This window comes from Plasmodium berghei (genome assembly GCF_900002375.2).
Source record: "Plasmodium berghei ANKA genome assembly, chromosome: 13".
Taxonomy (NCBI): Eukaryota; Apicomplexa; class Aconoidasida; order Haemosporida; family Plasmodiidae; genus Plasmodium; species Plasmodium berghei.
The window spans coordinates 1,297,871-1,320,055 of record NC_036171.2 but is presented as its reverse complement, the minus strand read 5'-3'; the positions used below and the strand labels follow the sequence as shown (position 1 = coordinate 1,320,055).

Sequence of the window (22,185 nt, the reverse complement as noted above, 5' to 3'; positions counted from 1 at the left end):
AACTTTTAATCTATGTTTTTTATACATTTTTATGGATTACACTAAAAATATATATATTAATACACTTCAATTATTTTAAATTAAATCATATACGCCTATAAAAAATGCACTTAAGATGCTGTAATTATATATATAATAAATGTAATAATTTGTACCTAATTGTATATTTTCGACTAAGCGAATTTATAATGTAGTATATAATTTGTTTATTATATGTTTTCTCCTCTTTCAAATGTATATTACATATAATTTATTTGATTTATATTGCTAAATATACAACTGGTAACTTTTTTTATATGAAGGATTTACCAATAGAACTATACATCTAAAGAACGAGTTATTAAATAAATATTTTGTAAATATTAATTTTCATTATAATTATTTATATTTGGTTATTTTCTTTGAAAATGTAGATTTTTTATATTAATACGAACATATTTTGATCTATCATTTGCCTAAAAAATTGTTGGGGAACATTGCAAACACTGATCTTTAATTAAATACACATAAATACCAACATAAAAATAGCTATTAAAATACTATATAATAATTATAAAGCATTTTTTTTTATCTACTTTATATTGTTACTATTTTTGGTAATATAATAAAAATATATAATAAATTATTATTTGGTGATTCGAATTATTATTTTATGTTAGATTCTAGATCAAAATGCTCTTATATTGTTTAATATAACTCATAAACAATATTTCAAATGATATGAATTAATTGAAATAAAAATGAAAAGAATGAAAAATATCACACTACATTATTTATGTGTATATGCGATATAGAAAAGCAATGCGTGAAAAAAAATTTGTAATATTTTATAAAATTGGCTCCTGTAAAAAAAAAGAAAAATATAAACATATTCATGGCTAAATTGTGAAAAAAAATAATAAATAATAGAGATAGCAAAAATGCTATTTGTAGAATATATAACACAAGATCGAAAAAATAGATTGAATATAAAGAAATAGTATTATTTAGGACTCCAAGTTTTAAAAAATGAATACAGCATAAATTAAATTATTGCAATGGAAAATTAATTAACATAATAAATCATTTATATGTAATATTATTTCTGTGTATAGTACCCAACAAAAATATGTAGATTTACTTTATTATAAATAAAGGTTTTTTTTCCGATAAATGACATTTATTATCCTTTTTTTGTATTTAATTTTAATCTGGCTCTCCAATTTAGTATTATTATATTTTTTTGTTTTTTGATGCGTATATTTAATAATGAAATATGCTGAATATTATGTCAAGCAAAATATTGTGTCATTAAATATCCAATTCGATATTTTCACAAAATCGTTTATTAACTATTTACTCACTTCCAAAATTGCTTTAAATCATGTTAAAGCTTCTATTATAATCAAAAAAAAAAAAAATATTAAAAATTTCCATTTGTATAAAGTTAAATTCACGCTTATATATAATCATAAAAATGATTCTGAGAATGATAAAAAAATATTATCAATAAAAAAATGTTCAGACAAAAATAACTCATACAATGCAGAATCTTCTATAAAAGGTGGAAATGATGGAGCACAAAATGCTTTCCCCTCCAAAAAAATTCAATTAAACTGTATCAATTATTTTGTTAACAAAGGTGAAGACAATTCTGTTAATATAGAAAAAAGGGAGCATAATGAAATATGTGAAAAAGATGCTTATAAAAACTATAATAATAATCATAATAATAGCAACCCCAACATTTTGGGATATAATAAACTCATAAAAAAGGAGGAAATATATTTTTCAAAGTATAAAAATTTAGATATTGACGAAAATATATGTACAGATAAATGTATAAACACGAAAACAGAGAATGAAAATGAAACGAAAAAACGATTTGTAGAAATAAAGCAAAATGCCATACACGGTAACAATAATAAAAATGAAACTAAAATGAACACATTTCAAACATTAAAAGGGAAGAATGAGGAGAAAAAAAAAATAGAATTCGAAAATAATCAGTTTTGTGATTTAAATAGTGTGTTAGAAATACAAGAAATTTCCAGTAAGGGCGAATTTAGCAAAGAGATAAATATACAATTAAAAGAGAAAAAAAAAAAAATGTGTAAATATATAATTCTACCTTCCATGTTAACAATATTAAATGGAAAGATTAAATCAATTAATTTTGTGTTAAATAAAAAATTGAGTATAATATTATTAGTAGAAATAATTGTAAATAGAAAAAATACCAGTTTTTTTGATATATGTAAAAATAGAGAATTAGACAACATGCTAAAACTAAAAGAAAACATAATACAATGCAAAATATGCAATAAAAACATTATGTTTTATACAAAAATTAATCTTATAATGCCTTATGTATATTTAAATATACCTAATTTTTTTGATCACGCATTTTGTGAGGAATGTGAAACAGTTTCATGGGATTCTATAAAAGATACTGATAATAACATTTACATATTTTCAAATTCTTTATGCTTTAATTATAATTTAATAAATCATTATAATATAGTAATTAATAGAAACGAAGCTAAAAACTATAGGTGTTTTTTTTTTTGTGAATTTTGTTACAATACATTGGGTTATTTGGAAAATGAAAGAAATCACTCGATAACTAATTTTTCGAAAATTAATAATGGGATTAACGAAATTAACAATAATATGAATGCAGTTTTATGTGGATTAAGCAAAAACATTAACAAAGATGAATATGTTAACATTAATCAATTTTTTTTATTAAAATCTAATAAGTCCAAGTATCCACTAATAGAAAATAATCCAGACAAATATAAAGAAATAATTAAAAAAAAATTATCATTTCATGAAAAAAAAAAAACAATGGATCGCTTTGAAAAGTGTGCAAAAAAAAACACTTCGGAAGGAAACAATAATGCTAATAGTGATAATAATAATTGTGAGAAATTTAATTTAAAGATTTACTTGTTTAAGCATAAAATAAAAATGCTTCTTAAAAACAAGAACATTTTTAAAAACTACAATAACTCAATATTCCTTAGCGAATATATGCATAACAAAATGGAAAAACATAACATAGCAATTTTTTACTTAAAAAGCTATGAAAAAATCAAAATTATTGAAATAAAAATCCTTATTAAAAAGTTGTATATTTGTAACATAATGAATACAAAAAAATATTATGATGAAAATTCTATATGTTTTCAAAAAGTAATGAAAGTATTATATTGTTTAAAAAAAAAAGGTGATGAGAATAAAATATCTAACTCAGAAATAATAAATATATCAAAAAATATATATGATGACGTCTTAAAAATGTTGATTAATTATTCTTTTAAGTCAGATATTTTTGAAAACACTTTTTTTTCATATCTTCATTTGGTTCAGTAAAGAAACATGTGTATAGAAAAAGATACCGAAAAATAAAACATAATTGTTCTTGTCGTAATTTTTATAATTTGTATACATATACATTGAAGATTTAATTGAATTAGGTTATTTTACTTCATTTTTTTTGAAACCTCGAATTAAGAGACAATTTTAGATTTTAATTGGCATATGCTATAATCAGTTCATTTTAAGATTTACCATGGAATTACATAACCAGTTCTTCTCAATTACAACAAATTGTTTATTCTATATAATTTTTGCCTTTTATCTTACATGCTTTATTTTTTTATACTAATAATAGTTGTTACATACGATTATTTTATAAACTTAATAACGATTTAATATATCATTTAGCCTTTTAGTATGTAAAGTTTAAATATATAAGGAGCATAAATATATCAAATGTTTCGGTTGTACTTCTCTTTTACGCAATGTCAAAAAATATATATAAAAATGCTACAAATTTATAAAAAAACTTTGAAAGTTTATGACCAAAATATATTCCAATAAAATGCAGCATATACTTAACAATATTTTTATATATACATAACTGCTACTTATTTTTTACAATTATTGGATAATATCCTTAAAACGTCGCGTTATTATATTATACTACTTAATAATATATATATTTATAAAGAAAAAATGTCAAGTAAAAAACAAATTCAGTAGGAATATATATCAATGTAGTTGCATTTTTCGCAAAAGATTGCATTGGAATTTATGCCTCTAATTGCTATCAATTACATAAAGGAACACTTTTGCCTGTTTTATGTTTTTTTAATAGTGCCCTTTTATTTTGTAACTAATTTTCGTTTTATTAATTTTATATTTATTTTTATCACAACATAATTTTGTAGCATTTATTATTATAATTTTTTTTGGTGTAGTAGCAATTGAAAAGTCTATATATACTATCACCAAAAGGCATATATAGAGAATAAAAATATATTTTAAAAAATATAAGAATGCATATAAAAAAATAAATAATATATTAGTATATAAATGGATATAATATATTATTTTTTTAACATATAAATGTAGAACGATGGAAATAAATTTTAATTAATAAATTAAAAAGTAATATGTTTTTTTTAATAAAAAATTGTATGAGTAATTTTCTTTGTGTTTTAAAATTCACAGTCATTTATTTTTCTTAAAAATGCAATATAATTTATAATGCATGTTATATATATTTAAAAATGATAAAACATTGAAATATTCATGCTTCTTATCACAATATAACTATACATACATTTTTTTGCATAATTCTTTAAAAATAAAACTACTCAATTAAATGACATTGAAGAAATAGCATTTAAAACTTAGTACATAAAAGAGGTTTCAATTTGCTATTTATATGGCCATTAAACAAATAAATAAATATATATATATTGATAAATACGCATTTAAAGGAGACAAAATGACAAAAAGAATTATTAAAAATTCGGCGACTATACGGGATGATAGGAAAAACGTAACAAAAGAAAAAATCGAGGAAAAGGATAACGGCGTGAATGGTGAAGAAACACGAAACGTTCTGACCTTAGAAAATATATTGCAAGATAATGATACAGATAATAATAAAAAAGTAAAAAACAAATTAATATTTAAAAATATCAAAAAAAATAATGATAGTTCTATTAATAAAAATGAAATGAGAATTATAACTATACCTAGACAAAGAATATCATCAGTAAAAAATAATTGGCTTGAATTAATAAAGCCAATTGTAACAAATTTAAAATTAGAAATACGTATGAACAAAGATAAAATAGAAGTAAGAACATGCAAATTAACAGAGGATAAAAATAATTTACAAAAATCCTCAGATTATATTAAAGCATATTTACTTGGATTCAGCATTGAAGATGCCTTAGCGTTATTGAGAATAGATGATTTATATATTGAAAGTTTTCAAATAAAAGATGTTAAAATATTAAAAGGAGATCATTTATCTCGATGTATTGGTAGAATATGTGGTAGCAATGGATCAACTAAATATGCTATTGAAAATGCAACAAAAACAAGAATAGTAATAGCAGGTGATAAAATACATATACTAGGTAGTTTTAATAATATTAAAATGGCTAGATATTCTATATGTAGTTTAATTCTTGGATCAACTCAAGGAAAAATTTTCAACAAATTGAACATACTTGCTAAAAGACTTAAAGAGCGATTTTAATAGCAGAAATTTATTAAATGAAGAATGATATAGTTTCTCCTATTTATTGTACAACATGTTTTGAAAATGAATTACAAAAATAAACATATATATGCGCACATTTTGGAATAAGGTAAATTAAGTACAAAAATTTAATGTGCATTTTTTAATATTTATAAAAATAAAAATATGAATTTACCTTTTTTCTCACAGCCAAAACTTTATTTTGATATAATTATGTGTGCAAACAAACATGATTGAAAAAGTTTGTTAATTATCTTATATTTATTTACTATGTGCACGTTTATACGTATTTTCATGAATATATTCCTCATAAGTATCGATATAGTTTTTTTTATTAAGATTTTTCAACTATTATGTATATGTTATTGTTTTATTACTATCACCCAGTTTATATATTATTTTTGTTAATTTTTAATGCATATGGATAATAAATGAATTTAGTACATCTCCTATATGTAGCATTTTCATTTTATTTTGCTAATTTCATACTTCTTTATTTCGTTTTTTTTTGTGTAACCTTTTTAATGCTATATGCAATTTTGTTTATCAAACAAATATGAATATAACTTTTACATTGTGAAAAAATATAAATATTAGCATATATATTGTTACAACTATATATGTGTTTATTTATGCAAAAAAATATCATGAGATAAAATATGCGCTAGTTATTTGTAAATATTTTCAAGCTTAATTATAAACAATAATGTAAATTTTTGAAGTAAAAGGACGTAAAATTATTTAAAATGTATATTAATGCGAAGGGAAAAAAAGGGTAAAAATATATCACTTTAGTTTTATTATTTTTTTTAATTTAATTTTATTTTTTTAATTTAATTTTATTTTTTTATTAAAAAAGGAATATTATTTTCAACTAACAATTGGTGTGTATTTGCTCCCTTTTGGAATAGTAACTGTTATACATGTTTTCACTTTGGGGACCCTTATGTCACCATTTATGTATTGTGATTTATTTCCAGCGAATATTTAAAAAGGAAACAATAAAATGTAATAAATATTGAAGTATCCATCGTTAAGATATAAAACTATGTTTTACATCAATAATTGCATGGTTTTTTTAATATAAGCTTGTTTATAGTTAATATTGAATAACGTTGTCAACAAATATATATTGCATGTGTATATATATTGAGGAAAACAAATACTAAGTTGACAACCTATCAGTTTATAAAGTATATGCAAATTTGCATGTGCAGGACAAAAAAACAAAGTAATTGAAACATTTCCCAGTTAAAATAGGCATGCATCATAATTGAATCTGCCTAATTAGGTGCAACTTTCGCTATTTGTAACAAACATATTTTGAAAAAAATAATGATGCATCTCGAATATATACATGTATGAACGCATAGAGGTAAAAATGATTTTTAAGAAGGCATTATACATATTGTTGTTTCTATATATTGCAATAGTTAAAAAGGGTGAAAGTAAACCTGGTTCTAAACATCCTTTTTTATTTAAAAATTTAGTGATTGATAAGAAAAAATTAGATAGTTCATATTATAATAAATATGATAATATAAAATGGAATGGCAAAATTATAGCTATAGGAGATATACATGGAGACATAGAAAGCTTAAAGCTAATTTTAAGGCATTCAAAATTGATCGGTGAAAATGATAATTGGATTGGTGATAATGTTTTATTAGTACAAAATGGTGATGTATTCGATCGTGGAATATATGGTCCAATAATTTATAACTTTTTATTTAAATTGCAAAAAGAAGCAATAAAAAAAAATAGTAGGGTAATATTAATAATGGGAAACCACGAACAATTAAATTTATGTGGTTATTTTAATTATGTAAATCCAAAAGAAATTGAAATGTTTTTTCATAATGATGCTAATTATAGATATCATAGTTTTGTAAACCCCTATGGAGAATATCATAAAAGATTAATACGATTACCACCAATGGTTAAAGTTAACAATATCATATTTACACATGGAGGATTAAATTTATTAATATCGAAACTTAGTATAAATGATATAAATTTAAAAACTCGACTCCAAATAGAAAATAATTGCAAACCAATAAAATATGATTCATTTCAAAATTATTTAAGTCGAGATGGAGTATTATGGAGTGATGCTATGTCCAGAAATGTACCTTATTATGAAAAAGAAAAATGTTCAGAATTATTTCAAATTTTAGATAAATATGATGCTAAATATCTAGTTGTCGGACATACTAGACAACCATCACACCAAATTGGCTCTTATTGTAATAATCATTATTTTCTTATCGATACTGGTATGAGTTTATTTACGAATTATGGTCAGCCTTATCCGAATTATCTCAAAATTGATGATCATAAAATTAAAGCAGTTCGATTAATTGTTGAAAAAAAAAAAAAATGTCCACACACCGAAATACAATTGAATACCCCGAATAAAATCAAATATTGTGTACAGGAAAGTCAAACTAATTTGAACCCAGTTTTGTGAGATATATATTTGTAAAACATTCATTTATATGCTTGTTATATCATATAGGCATTTTTGATATGTATGCCCATATATTTTATACTTGCATATTATTTTGGGCTTGAATTTCACCGGATTTTTTATAGGCTCTGTGCGCCTATTTGCTTATTCCATATATTTTAAAACCTTTTAAGAGTACCTTCACATATTATACATACGAGTAAGCATTCCCGATTATTACACAAATTGCTATTTTTGATACCAATTTGTATCAAAGTATATATATATATATATATATATATATCAATTTTTTAAGTGATTTAATAAAAAAATAACAAATGTTGTTTATCTTCAATTTGACAAAATATATTTATATAAAAATATAAACATAGTTTTGTATTATTTTTATTAAAAAACGAATAATACGCACACAAAAAAATACAGCATTGCATGTGATCACATTCACACATACAAATTCTGTTCAAAAGAAAATATTATCATTAAATTTCTATTAAAAAATATAACTTTTTCCAAGCATCGAAACTCATTGCTCAAATAGAAATTTACACGTGTGTTCATACATACAAATGTAGTTAATATAAGGATATATTGTTGTGGCAACTTCTTATAGGGGGTAAAATATTATAATAAAATGATTATCAAAAATATAGCATACAAGTGGTAATAATTATTTATATATATAAATATATAGAAGTGTGTATAGTACGGTTTTATGCTATATATAGAGATATTCTTCGCGTCACATATTTTGCATATTCTCATTATAGTAAGAATATAATTCCATACAAAATAATACATGAAAAAAAGTGTATATTGAATGAATAAACTTACATAGTGTAGACAGCTATCTGAACATAAAAAAAACAAATATACAAAGAGCTATCACAATTGCTAAAATTATAGTTTTCTTTAAATTGTAGTGTTTAATTTTTTTTAATATTTTTTTTATCTGAGGTATATGAGTATTAATAATATTAATATTTTTTATTTGGTTGACAATATATGAATTTTGTAATTTTAATTTAATATTAGTTTGATTCCCTATAAATAGAATATTATCTAATTCGCTAAGAGAATAATCTAATGCACTTCTTTCTTTAAATACATGATTTACATTATTTATATGATTACTGATATTATTTCCATTCTCTTTATTAAAATGGGGTGTGAGAGAATTTCTTTTTTTTTTATATAGAATATTATTATACGTACATATTTTATCTAAAGTCGCTCTAGCACTTTGAAGTTGTATTTTAAATTTATCAAATATACTTAAATATCTAGAAATTTCTAAAGCATATGTTTTATTATGACTAAAATAATTTTGCATTATTTGTAAATTTTGTATCCCTTCTTTATGTAAATTTTCTAACTGTTCGACTTTTTTTTTTTTATCGGAAATGATTTCACTTAATTCATTTTCTTTTTTTTTATATAGATCATTTTCATTATAATTAAAATTGTCTTTACAATCACTTAAAATTTGCTCAAAATTTATTTGGATATTTCTAATAGTTTTCTTATATTCTCGGTATCGAATTCCTTCGTTATACTTATATATATCATCCTCATCATCATTGCTTATTACGTTGTAATTTTTTTTCATTTTTTCAAGTAGCTTTTAAATTTGATAGTTTTTCCCCATGTATACAACTCGAACGAAAAGGCGCATATGTATTATATATGTATAAATGTATCTGTTTGTTTTCTATTATTGGCTTAATGCGGTGATATTATTTGGTCGTCCTTTTCATTTTCTTTTATTCGAAATAGTTTATGCATAAACATTTCCGAGTAAAAAAAAATTACATTATATTATTTTCCCTATAGCATGGCCCATATATATATCAAATTATAATATACATATTGAGAGAACAATCTTTTGGTGATTATAAAATGTATACATATAATCTTTCTTTATTTGTTAACGTTTTTAATTTCAATTTATCAACAAATGCACTTAAGGAATACGGAAAATACATATATCTTAAATATGGTAATAAAAAATAGGACATAAAAATAAACAAATATTTTTTACATGATGGATAATCCCTCCAAAAAACAAAAAAATCATCCTTAAATATATGACGAAATAAAAGCTGTATCAAATAATTGCTAAATTGGAAAGCTAGCAACTTATTTTTAAAAAAAATTGATCATAAGAAGTATTTCCTTTTTTCATAAAACTTCGAGTCAAAATTAATGTATAAAATTAAGAGAATATATATACGTAATAATATTATTGCAGTATGGCAAAATAATTACATACTTCACAGCGGGAAAAAAATAAATGAAACAAAAAAATTGAAGATAAAAATAAGGATGAGATAAAAATCACTTATTTTGTGATATATATTTTTAATAAATATAAGAGGGTTCGTATTTCCTCGTCATAATTTTTTTAATTTTGTATACAATAATATAATACAAAGTTAATTATAATACATTGTGCATTCGCTTGGGAGGGAAAAAATATATTTTCTATAATTTTTTATATAATCTTAAAAATTGAAACTGATATATATTTATTTACTAATTATGAGAAAGAATACAAGATAGTGCAGAAGGAGGAATATATATATATATATATCATATTTTTATTTTTTTAGTTAGAAGATTAATAAAACATATTATTGTAGCAATAGTATGTTCTCCAAAAAAATGTAAAAAGGAAAACAAAATAGTGTGTGATTTTTTTGGAATATTTTCCAAAAGGTAAAGAGGATCACTTATGCGGACTTTGATATATAATGCCCAAATAAAATATATATAAGCAAGCATTGTATTTATTTTTGGTTAGTTTGATAAGCTTGTAACATTATATATACAACAACAAAGTTAATATCTAAAAACATACATGTATTGTAATTTTATTTTTATGATATTTTTTTTATGTTTATTCCATTTAATTTATTTAACAAATGTGGTAAGTTTGAAAAAAAAACTCTTTATTCATAATGTTGGAAAATTGGATACATGTCTGACTCCCAGCATGGGAATTTTAAATAAAAGAAAATTATCCTTATGTGATAAAAAGGAACAGATTATTAAAAGGTTTATTTTAAAAGATAATAATCTTAAAAATAGCGTTATAAAAAAAAAAAAAGAAAGTGATATAATCGAAATGAATGGAATAGTCGAAGAATGCTTAGCAAACACCAATTTTATTGTTAGTATTAAAAATGGGGAAAAATTTTTATGTTTTATTTCTGGGAAATTAAGAGTTAATAAAGTTAAAATTAACTTAGGAGATACTGTTAAAATTCAAATTCATAAATTAAATTTCGAGCAACGACGAGGAAAAATCATCTATAGATATTTGCAGCAAACTCCAATTAAGCGTAAAAGGTAGGGGCACATAAAAGCACAGGAATAGCACATGCTGAAATATAAAAGGATATAATTTACAAAATTATTAGCATGGTTTTTAAAATAAACCTTATTAAATAATGGATTTGGCTATTATCAGCGCTACGCCTTCACATACAATTTGTCATACTATTTTCTCACCATTTTATGAACAAAAAATAATTTTTGAGGTTTGTATTAAAGTAATAGAAATAAAAGTTAATTGAAGTGGTAAGGAAAATTTCAATGTACATACAATTCTTAAATATATATATATATATATATATATATATATATATATATGTAAATTTGAGAAAATTAATGAATCCAGATAAATATCCTGATTTAGACATAAATTTCTTTGTTTTGATAATCCAACGAAAAATCATAATTTTTTATTTTGTTTGGAAGGAAAAATATTGTTTCGATTTATATCTAAATGAGACTCTTTGTTTTTTATTTGAATTTTTTAAATGTAATATTCCTAGAGCAAATATAAAAAGGCTTCTAGTATAGTATATGTATTTTTACATTTTATATATTTTTTTTTTATTTATTATTTTTTTTTAATTATGTGTAATAAACTATATTTGGCATAATCTGCTATAGAATAATTCGCATTTCATTATTTTGATAAAGTATTAGCGTAAAAAAAAAGAAAGACATAAATATGGCAATTGCTATAATTGGATAAAAGTATTATAATATTTATTTTATATAATGGAGAACTGATAACTATTATTTTGAATAAGATATATTGATTAGTTGAATATTTTTTGAACATCAGACATATGAAGTAATATATATTTTAATAAACATTTTCTATACATTCTTAATATATGAAAAATTAAAACGATACTAATACAAAATAGCTAATCCCCACTTAAAGGCTATATATTTTTTTATTATAATATATATGTACGAATCTTTAAATATGAACAAATGATGACTTATTATAAGGAACAGTGACATATTAATATTTGCGCATATAATATATCCTCATATTTATTAATAAAAATATTGTTATATATGTTATACTGCTTATATATGTATTTACAAAATGATAATTGATTTGTGAATCTTTGTTAACTTAAAAATTCGATGTAAAAATATAACAATGGATACATATGGCTTGTTTTTATTTCAAGCAATCATTATTTTTTTTAAATACTCCAAATGTATCATACATATTTTTGAGCTATGTAGTTGTTTCCTATATTCGCATAAGCATGAATATATATATATGCATATGTAATATATATTTCTTGACACCTAAATTTTACAGATACCACCGTTTATTAGTTTGCTACATATATGCATTTTTTTTCATTTTTTGGAAGCTATATATGCCTCATTAAAAAATTTTATTATCGTTTATTATAATTTATTTTAATTAAAATATATTTTTTATTTTTATTTATTTTATAGCTATTATTTTTATTATATATATATAACAATTTTTTTTGGGGGGGTATTATGATCATTTTTAAGGTATACATAATTACATACTACATATATTTATGTACATTTTTTATATTTTTTATATGTATCATATATGATAAATGTTATATAATAATATATATTTATTACTATAGTGAGTTGTAGTTTGATTTATCTAATTTCCCTTTTCATATTTGTGTATATATTATATATAATATTGATAATTGCATAATGATTTTATAATATATTTTTTTAGCTACTTTGTTTTTTTCAATTTTTTATCACTTTGAATGAAATATCCCTAGTTATGTTTTAAAGTCTGTTTGAAAACCAAAAAATATTATAACAAAGGGAAAACAAATAATAAGAGTAACTATAGTGCGTAAAAAATAAACAATACATATATATTATATCTATATGCGCGTTCAAGCACATCAATACACACGTATGTATATATGCATGCTTGTATAGCAAAAACAGCTAGACAAATAAGTAAGGGAATAGGCAACGATATAAAAAAGAAAGACCGAAAAAAACAAGTAAACATCAAAGTATATTGAAATAGTAAGCACATTAAAAATGAAAGAAAGTGATGATATAGCACCAAATGACAAAAAGAGAAAAAGAGGGGAAAATGAAGAAGAAACTAAAGACGCTAGCAATAAATTGAAAAAAAAAAACATCGAATTTGAGAGTGATGAAGAATTTGAAAAATATTTAATAAATAATTTTAAAAAAGAAAAAAGTTATAGCATAGATGAATATGTATTTTCAGACATAATAAAGAAATTTTATAACGACATAAAAAAATATAAAACAATAGATGATATAGCAAATGAAATAAAAAATTTAGCTATTGAAAGTATATTAAACAATTTAGAAATCATATGCAATAATGAATGTACTAGTTCTTTTTTTATCGAAAAATATCGAGTCAAATATATGAATGAACAAGCTGAGTTAAATATTAAATCTGCTCAAAATAATTTTAAGGAATTTATGATATTATATAATAATGACAATTTTGATAATTTTAGCTTAGAAGTTAATACAAACATTGGAGAAGAGAAAGCCGAAAATGGCATAAAAAAAAATGAAACTCAAAAAGATTATATAAAAGATGAAGAAGATAAAAATGAGCAAGTTGATCATAAAAAGGATGGCGATAATGACAATATTAAAAAAGAAAATAACACAAATGAGGAAATGACAAAAGAAAATATATACCAAATTAATATATGGAAAGAAAAAATAAAATGTAAAATTGAAAATGTAAATGAAAATAATAACATATTAATAAAAATAGTAAATTATTTATCAAGTATTGCTTTACATATAGATCATATACCAACTAGAATAAACAAATTTGATATAATAAAAAAATTAAATGAATTAGATTATGATGCATTGAATATAAATATATGGGATGTATATAACAATAAAGAGGTAAGACCATTTTCTTTATCAACTGCTCCGTCTTTTCATAGAAAAGCAAATATATATTTTAAAAAAAGTACTAAAATGAATGAATTATTAAATATTTTGCGTGAAAAGGCACATAGTATTAATATTAGGGGGTGGAATTTTAATAATGTAAAAAGAAATAATTATCACTATTTAGATTTTAGATTGTGCCCCCCTATATGTTCACATGACGAAAGAATAAAAGTAGATTATAAATATGCTAAAAGCATTGTTAGAAAATTAGACAGATCATGTCATATTGACTCATTATTTATACAGAGCATAACAGAAGAAAACAATTTTGAAGATAAAAGAAAAAAAAGAAAAACAGAAAATGAAGCACAAGAGAAAGATATTCCAAAAGAGGAAACTGTTCCAAAGGGTAAAGGCGCGGGAAAAAAAGGAGGAAGAAAAAAAAAAGATAGTAATGATGAATCGAACAATGCAAACGATCTGGACAACATAGATAAAATCGATGGTGAAGAAAGTTACATTATTGAAATAATTGAAGAAAATACAAATTTAGATACACGAAAAAAATTAGACATTTTGATTTTGTATTTAAGATTTGTTCATAATTATTGTTATTATTCTGCTAGAAAATTTAATACATACGATGAAATGGTTAGAGAATGTGGATACTTTTATTTACGAGTGAATATGTATAATGCATTTTATACGAATTTAATTCCAATTTTTTATGAAAATTATAATGTTAAGAAATTAGGGTATTATATGAATGATAAAAACAGTACTATTCATTCATCTGGAAATAATAATTGCAATTTAATAAATGAAGTAACTCAGAGCGATAATTTTAATAAAGGTAGCGATAAAATAAATTCAAATAAAGAGATACAACTACTAAAAGATAAATTCTTTAAAAATGAAGAAATATCTTACTATCAACTTAAATGGGTTGCAAAATTTGATCAAGAAGTTAATGCGGCAATAAAAGAAAATTATAACGAAATAATTGATATCGAACAAACTAATGAATTTAAAGAAATATTAAATAAGAGTTATATATTAAAAAAGGAATGTAGCACTGATAGTGGTACAAATAAAACAGAAATTAGATGTGCAAAATGTATGAAACTTTTTAATAACATTACTGATGTACCTAATCATATTTTTATTAAACATAATCAAATTAAAATGAAATTAATTACGGAAACTGAAGCAAAAATTATGCAAAGATATTTTTACAAAAGCCCTCATAGTTTTAACTTTTTTTTTATGATGGAAAAAAAATATAACTCTAATAATTTTAAAAATTATTTAAATAATAAAAGTACATATTTTAAGAAAAATAACTATAAAAATCAAAATTTTCATTTACTCACAAATAATTCAAGAGATCAATACAAAGATTTTGATGATCCAAATGCAAATTTTTTGGATAATGTAAAACAATCTTCGAAAAAAAATAGAGATTTTTATGATGACACATAAAATTATTCCCATAAGATCAAGCAGTGCCCAAGTCACAATTTTACACACCGCTTTCAATTCCAATATTTTATAAACTTCTCATACTCTTAATATAACCATTTTTTGTCTTTATGCTGCTGGATGTTTGTTTATTTATTTTACTTTCTATTATTACCTTTTATTATTTACGTTATTCGGTTTAATGTGCATACTCAATAACGTCTTAGAATTGTGGGCGTAGTCCAAATATATTCACATATATACGCGTATGCGTGCATATACTATTATCGTGTTTATATATATACAGAAAAAACTTTAGGATATTTTTTAATACTTTCCATTATTATATAATAATGAAAAAATTACAAATAATAATATATATAAGTTGTAGCAAAAAAGGGAAATGAGAGTTCTTAAAAAATTCTTTGATTTTATTATTCAAAAACCATATTACATTTATTTTTTTGATGTATATAAAAAAAATTGCCTATCCTAGATGTTATAGACATAATCATAGTGATTCTAGGAGATCGTTCATATGGTTATATGCGCATGTATATAAATGTATTTTTATATGGTATTAAAAAATAATGTTGCTTCATATTATTCCTATATTACATACGAAACACTACAAATATATTTACAATATCCATGCATTAGATATTTCATAAGACCCTTTGTTTTGCATAAATTGATCCAAATCCCTTTATACAAAAAAGGTATATAAACATGTTTTTATTTATCCATTTATTTATTTTGTCAATAATATAAAGGATGAGCAAAGCCTGTTTGGTTGACAAATTTTCAAAATGAAATTAAAAAAAATAAATATATATATATATGCATACATATTCAAAGCCGTATTACCCCCAATTTATTTTACGCATTAATGCGAAATTATCCTTAAATTAGTTTAATCGAGAAAAAAAAGTTTAAAAATTTAAGTAAAAAAGAAATAATAAAACAAAATTATTTGTTTTATTTTTTAATATATTATAATTATTTCGGCCTCCTAATATTATATATATATTTCTCTCCTATACATATGTATATATATACATATATATATTATATATCCACACGGGTATAAAGGAATTTTTTTTTTTAATAAAAAAATATAAATAGTAAAGAAAATTTTAATTTGTGATGAAATTGATAAAATACCACATCCGTTTTTGTACCATGAAAATAATTATAAGAAGTAGAAAGAAAAAATATATAAATTAAAAAATTTTATTACATTTTTGGCCATCAAATAATATGCACCCTTTTTAATATGGATGAAAAATAAATTAGAAGAAAAACAAGTATGATAATTTATGATGAAAAGAAGAGATATTAAAATAAACTAAGAGCAAACAAATGCCAAATCAAAAATTAATTTCATATAAAAAAGATAACGTATGATACGTTATATAACCATATAAATATTTCTACCATATCGCACGTGTAAAAATATGTTTAGAAAAGTAGGTAACTATTTTAATAGCAAAACAAATGAAACAAAAAATGAAGTTATTAGTAACTCAACGGAATTAAACAATAAAAATGATGATACTAACAATGCCGAACATGAAAACCTAAATAAATCTGATAATAAATTAAATGACGATACTAAAGATAGCAATAGTGATAATAAAAAAAATAGTTCTGACCAAATAAATGAAAATGAAGAAAAAAGCAGCATATTAGACAAAAAAACAAATGCAGATTTTCAAGAAAAAATTAAAATTATTAAAGAAAAATTAAAATCAAATGAATTTAGAAATGAGAAAGAAAGTGATGATAAAGATAAGGGAAGTAATAAGGACATAAGTAGGGGACGGAATAAGGACAAAGAAAGAAGCAGAGACAATGATAAAGATAGGCGAAGGCACAAAGAGTTGCCAAGTAGTGATGATGAAATACATTCGTCCAAAAGAAAAAGAAGAAGTAAAGAAAGGAGGAGAGATAAAAGTGTAGAAAGAAGAAGAAGAAATAAAAGTAAAGAAAGAAGCAGAGGGAGAAGTAGATATAAAAGAAGCAAAGATGATAGTAGGAATATAAGTAATAGTAGGAGTGATAGTGATCATGAACGGAATCATTATCATAAATCAAAAAAAAGCAAAAAATATAAAAGCTCGTGGGATAATAGTGATAAGAATTATTCTGATGACAGCACAAAAGAGAGAAAAAAAAATACACGTGATAAAAATGATATATCAATGCCAGAAGAAGATACTAAAAAAGAAAATAAAGAAATAAAACCTAAAAAAAAAAAATCCAAATGGGATACGGTTGATGAAAGTTTACTAAAAAATAATATTTTAATAGATAGTAATAACTTAAGTGGTGTATTACAATATCAGCGTCTAGGCTTAAATGGAAATTTATTACAAGGTAATAAAGGATCACAGTTAAGTAGAAATTCATATGAATTAGAAGGAGATAAAAAGCAGAGGAAATTATATATAGGTAATTTACCTCCTAATTCTAAGCAAGAAGAAATAGTAGAATTTTTTAACAACACTATATCTTCAATAATAAAAGGCTCAAGTTTAGAAGTAAAAATTGGAGATGTTCAATTATTACCAGTAGTAAAATGTGAAATATTTAATGCAGATTCTAGATTCTGTTTTCTAGAATTTAGAACAATGGATATTACATGGTTATGCTTAAAATTAGATTCAATGTCTTATAATAATTATTGTTTGCGAATAAATAGGCCCCATGATTATATGCCTCCCCCTGAAGGGGACCCCGCTTTAACAGTTGTATTCCCAGATATTGATATGGGATTACTTGAAAGTTTTAAGCCACCTAAAATAGCACCAGTAAGAAGTACAGGAGATGATGATAATAAATTATACATACAAAATTTACCACATGATTTAAAAGATGATCAAATAATGGATCTATTAGGGCAATTTGGAAAATTAAAAGGATTTAATATTATTAAAGATCTAAATACTGGATTAAATAAAGGTTATGGTTTTTTTGAATATGAAGATAGTAGTTGCACACAAGTTGCTATACACGCTTTAAATGGTTTTGTATGTGGAAAAAACATTCTTAATGTTAAAAAAGCGACTTTTAATAAAAATTCAAATAATGCCCCCAATTCAAATAATATAGTTTTAGCTAATAACGTAGACGTCCCTGTCTCATTATTACCAAATTCTATTTCTCAAAAAATTTTAAGTAATTCAATAATAGGTTTACAAATTCAAGCGTCCAGAAAGATTGGAGAAAAGTCATCAAGAGTAATTCAGCTAACTAATGCTGTATTCCAAGAGGATTTAATTATTGATAGCCAATATGACGAAATATTAAAAGATGTAAAAGAAGAAGCTGAAAAATATGGACCTTTACAAAGTATTGTAATCCCAAAGCCTAACACCGATTTATCTTATACAGAAGGAGTAGGAAAAATATTTCTTCATTATGTTGACGAAACAGCTGCAAGAAAAGCTCAATATATGTTTAATGGCCGACTATTTGAAAAACGAGTGGTTTGCGCTTCTTTTTATTCGGAAGAAAAGTTTTTGAAGGGAAAATATGTCTTATCATAAGATTAATTTGTCCAAATTTCCAAACATATTCGAATTATATATCTATCTATTTACGAATATGCATTCATGCATACAACTTTATATATTTTTTTCATGATTTTGTATATTTTTTTATCTAAAAATTGTATATATATACACTAACCATATATATATATATATAAACAAATCACAAATCGCATAAGAGTATATCGGCTTATTCCTTAAACGATATCTGAATTTTTCGAGCCAAATTTTCTTCCCGATTTGTTCCTATTCGTCTCAATATGCATACAATGATGAATAAAATAAATAATATAATCATTTTGTTTTTTCTCTCTTTACACCCCCTTTAGCATGAATTCCATAATCTATCATAAAATATTATTGACTTTAAAAAGAAAATAAAAAAATAGGAAAATCATCACAAATAAGAAAAATATAAGTATTATATAGCATTTAGAAAGAGTATCCAATAAATCCATTATATATATTTATTCCAACAGTATCATATCCAGCTTTTTGGTTATTTTTTATTTTTTTTGCTCAAATATCACTACTTTTTTTAATAAATCAACGTTCATATTATGAAACATATTAAGCATTGTCATTTTAACTGTAATGTATATACAACAATAAAAAATGAAAACCATAATTTGTTTATCCATTTTTATATCAATGATGTATTTTTTTATAACATATAACATACCGATGTTGTATCTTACTTATACCTATCACGAAAATTTGACGAACTATTTAAATATACATATGTGATATTCGTATAGTATGAAATCAAAACGTATTATTATATTCAAAAGGTACGGGAAGTTTCTTTTTTTTCTTTTTTTAATACAACGTAAAATATGTTTTTAATTTATTCTTTTTTTAAAAAAAAATAATAATAAAAATAATAAAAATAATAAATAAAACTTTAAAGTAAATGTATATATATTATATACTTGTATGAAAATTAATTCAAAGATGAAAGTGTGCAACAAATTAAAAATATTAAATATATTTTTGTATATAGGAAAAGATAATAAATAAATAAATAAATAAATAAATAAAAATGTGTCTCCCTTATGTGTTTATTTATACATAAAACATATATATTTTACATATATGCTACATATGTATATTTAATATTACATAAATATATATATATACACATATATGCATATATTGAGGGGTAATGAAAATGTTTTGTTGTTCGAAAAACGCCTAGTATATACATGGGATATTATTTTATTTTTTTTAAAATAATATAACATTGTAATATAAATACTCTTGATAAATAATAACACACTTATATAGCACAATAATCCGTTGGTATTTCGTTGAAAATTATAATAAAAAAAAAAAAAAAAAAAAATTACAAATAGTCCGCAACCTGAAGATAAAAAAAGGGGAGAAAAAATATACGATGTGCCCAAAAGAATAAGAAAAATACGCAGCATATCCATTTAAAATAAATATTGCTATATGAAATGCAAACATATTTTTAACATAGTTACAATGCCACATAAATATGAATAATTTAATATTATTTTTTTTAATTACTTCTAAAGGCATTTCTTCAATTTGAGTACTATAGTATGATTCGATTTTCTTCAACTTATCCTTTTCCTTATCATCATTAGTAACAAAGTTGATTGCAACACCCTTACGTCCAAAACGACCAGAACGGCCAATTCTGTGAATATATGTATCTGGTGAGCATGGCAAGTCATAATTGATAACTAAAGATACTTGTTGTACATCAATACCTCTTGCTAATAAATCTGTGGTAACCAACACTCTTGTTGATCCAGATCTAAATTCTCTCATAATTAAATCTCTGTCTTTTTGGTCCATATCACCATGCATACATGAAACAGTGAATAAGCGATTGTGCATTTCTTGGGTTAAAATGTCAACCTTTTTTCTTGTGTTACAATATATAATAGATTGAGTGATTGTTAATGTTTCATATAAATCACACAATGTGTCTAATTTCCATTCTTCCTTTTCTACAGCTACATAAAATTGTCTAATACCTTCTAATGTTAATTCATCTTTTTTAACTAATATAGTTTTTGGATCTCTCATAAATCTTGTTGTTAATTCTAAGATTTCTTGTGGCATAGTAGCAGAAAATAAAGCAACTTGAATATCTGGAACTAATTTTTTAAAGACTTCATATATTTGTGCTTTAAATCCTCTTGATAACATTTCATCAGCTTCATCCAATATAAATAACTTTAATCTATCAACTCCTAAGTGTCTCTTATCAATCATATCGTATACTCTACCAGGGGTACCTACAACCATATGTACTCCTTGCTTGAGCTTATCGATATCTTCTCTTACAACAGTACCTCCTACACATGCATGGCACTTAACTTTTAAGTAGTCACCTAAAGCTAAAACGACCTATAAGAAATGGAGAGCCAAAGTTGGCAAAAGTTCACCATGTATACAATGGGGGCATACAAAAAATATATTGAACTTATTCATATATAATTACATATGCATATGAATGCCACATTAATTATTAATGCAAATGTTCGTGAAATCGTGTAGTATACAAATATACACGCTCAAAAGTTGTGGGCTTCATTAATTTGAATTTTTAATTTTTTTTCTACCTTTTGTATTTGCTGAGCTAATTCACGAGTTGGTGCCAAAATTAAAGCTTGGCAAGCAACGTAATCATAATTAATTAATTGCAAAGACGATATAACAAAAGTAGCAGTTTTTCCTGTTCCAGATTGAGCTTGTCCAATAGTATCGTAACCTTTTAAAATTGGCTTGATACCTCTTTGTTGAATTGCTGAAGGTTTTTCAAAACCATAAGAATATATACCTCTTAAAAGTTTTTCGTTTAATCCTAAAGCATCAAATGTATCTACAATTTCTTCTGTATTTCCTTCAATGTCATTTTCATTATTAAATTTTTCGTCTTTTGTACTCAT

The 22,185-nt window shown here is 23.0% G+C and overlaps 8 protein-coding genes across 8 annotated transcripts; 6 read left to right on the top strand and 2 right to left on the bottom strand.

Annotated features, from left to right (window-relative positions):
- Window positions 1–1,248: 1,248 nt before the first annotated feature.
- On the top strand, window positions 1,249–3,357 carry PBANKA_1332600 (conserved Plasmodium protein, unknown function; the record flags this gene model as incomplete). Its single annotated transcript, XM_034566934.1, has 1 exon — window positions 1,249–3,357. The coding sequence occupies one exon, from the start codon at window positions 1,249–1,251 to the stop codon at window positions 3,355–3,357; it is 2,109 nt and encodes a 702-aa protein (XP_034423482.1).
- A 1,423-nt stretch (window positions 3,358–4,780) lies between these two features.
- PBANKA_1332500 (pre-rRNA-processing protein PNO1, putative) lies at window positions 4,781–5,545 on the top strand (the record flags this gene model as incomplete). The annotated part of the gene is made up of 1 exon (XM_034566933.1): window positions 4,781–5,545. The coding sequence occupies one exon, from the start codon at window positions 4,781–4,783 to the stop codon at window positions 5,543–5,545; it is 765 nt and encodes a 254-aa protein (XP_034423481.1).
- A 1,384-nt stretch (window positions 5,546–6,929) lies between these two features.
- On the top strand, window positions 6,930–8,018 carry PBANKA_1332400 (shewanella-like protein phosphatase 1; the record flags this gene model as incomplete). Its single annotated transcript, XM_034566932.1, has 1 exon — window positions 6,930–8,018. One exon carries the CDS (start codon window positions 6,930–6,932, stop codon window positions 8,016–8,018), a length of 1,089 nt encoding a protein of 362 aa, XP_034423480.1.
- An 844-nt stretch (window positions 8,019–8,862) lies between these two features.
- PBANKA_1332300 (conserved Plasmodium protein, unknown function) lies at window positions 8,863–9,624 on the bottom strand (the record flags this gene model as incomplete). The annotated part of the gene is made up of 1 exon (XM_034566931.1): window positions 8,863–9,624. One exon carries the CDS (start codon window positions 9,622–9,624, stop codon window positions 8,863–8,865), a length of 762 nt encoding a protein of 253 aa, XP_034423479.1.
- Window positions 9,625–10,875: 1,251 nt separating this feature from the next.
- PBANKA_1332200 (translation initiation factor IF-1, putative) lies at window positions 10,876–11,370 on the top strand (the record flags this gene model as incomplete). The annotated part of the gene is made up of 1 exon (XM_034566930.1): window positions 10,876–11,370. The coding sequence occupies one exon, from the start codon at window positions 10,876–10,878 to the stop codon at window positions 11,368–11,370; it is 495 nt and encodes a 164-aa protein (XP_034423478.1).
- A 2,015-nt stretch (window positions 11,371–13,385) lies between these two features.
- Window positions 13,386–15,725, top strand: PBANKA_1332100 (zinc finger protein, putative; the record flags this gene model as incomplete). Its single annotated transcript, XM_034566928.1, has 1 exon — window positions 13,386–15,725. One exon carries the CDS (start codon window positions 13,386–13,388, stop codon window positions 15,723–15,725), a length of 2,340 nt encoding a protein of 779 aa, XP_034423477.1.
- Window positions 15,726–17,161: 1,436 nt separating this feature from the next.
- On the top strand, window positions 17,162–19,255 carry PBANKA_1332000 (splicing factor U2AF large subunit, putative; the record flags this gene model as incomplete). The annotated part of the gene is made up of 1 exon (XM_034566927.1): window positions 17,162–19,255. One exon carries the CDS (start codon window positions 17,162–17,164, stop codon window positions 19,253–19,255), a length of 2,094 nt encoding a protein of 697 aa, XP_034423476.1.
- Window positions 19,256–20,603: 1,348 nt separating this feature from the next.
- PBANKA_1331900 (eukaryotic initiation factor 4a, putative) lies at window positions 20,604–22,185 on the bottom strand (the record flags this gene model as incomplete). Its single annotated transcript, XM_034566926.1, has 3 exons — window positions 20,604–20,621; window positions 20,792–21,643; window positions 21,859–22,185. The coding sequence occupies 3 exons, from the start codon at window positions 22,183–22,185 to the stop codon at window positions 20,604–20,606; spliced, it is 1,197 nt and encodes a 398-aa protein (XP_034423475.1).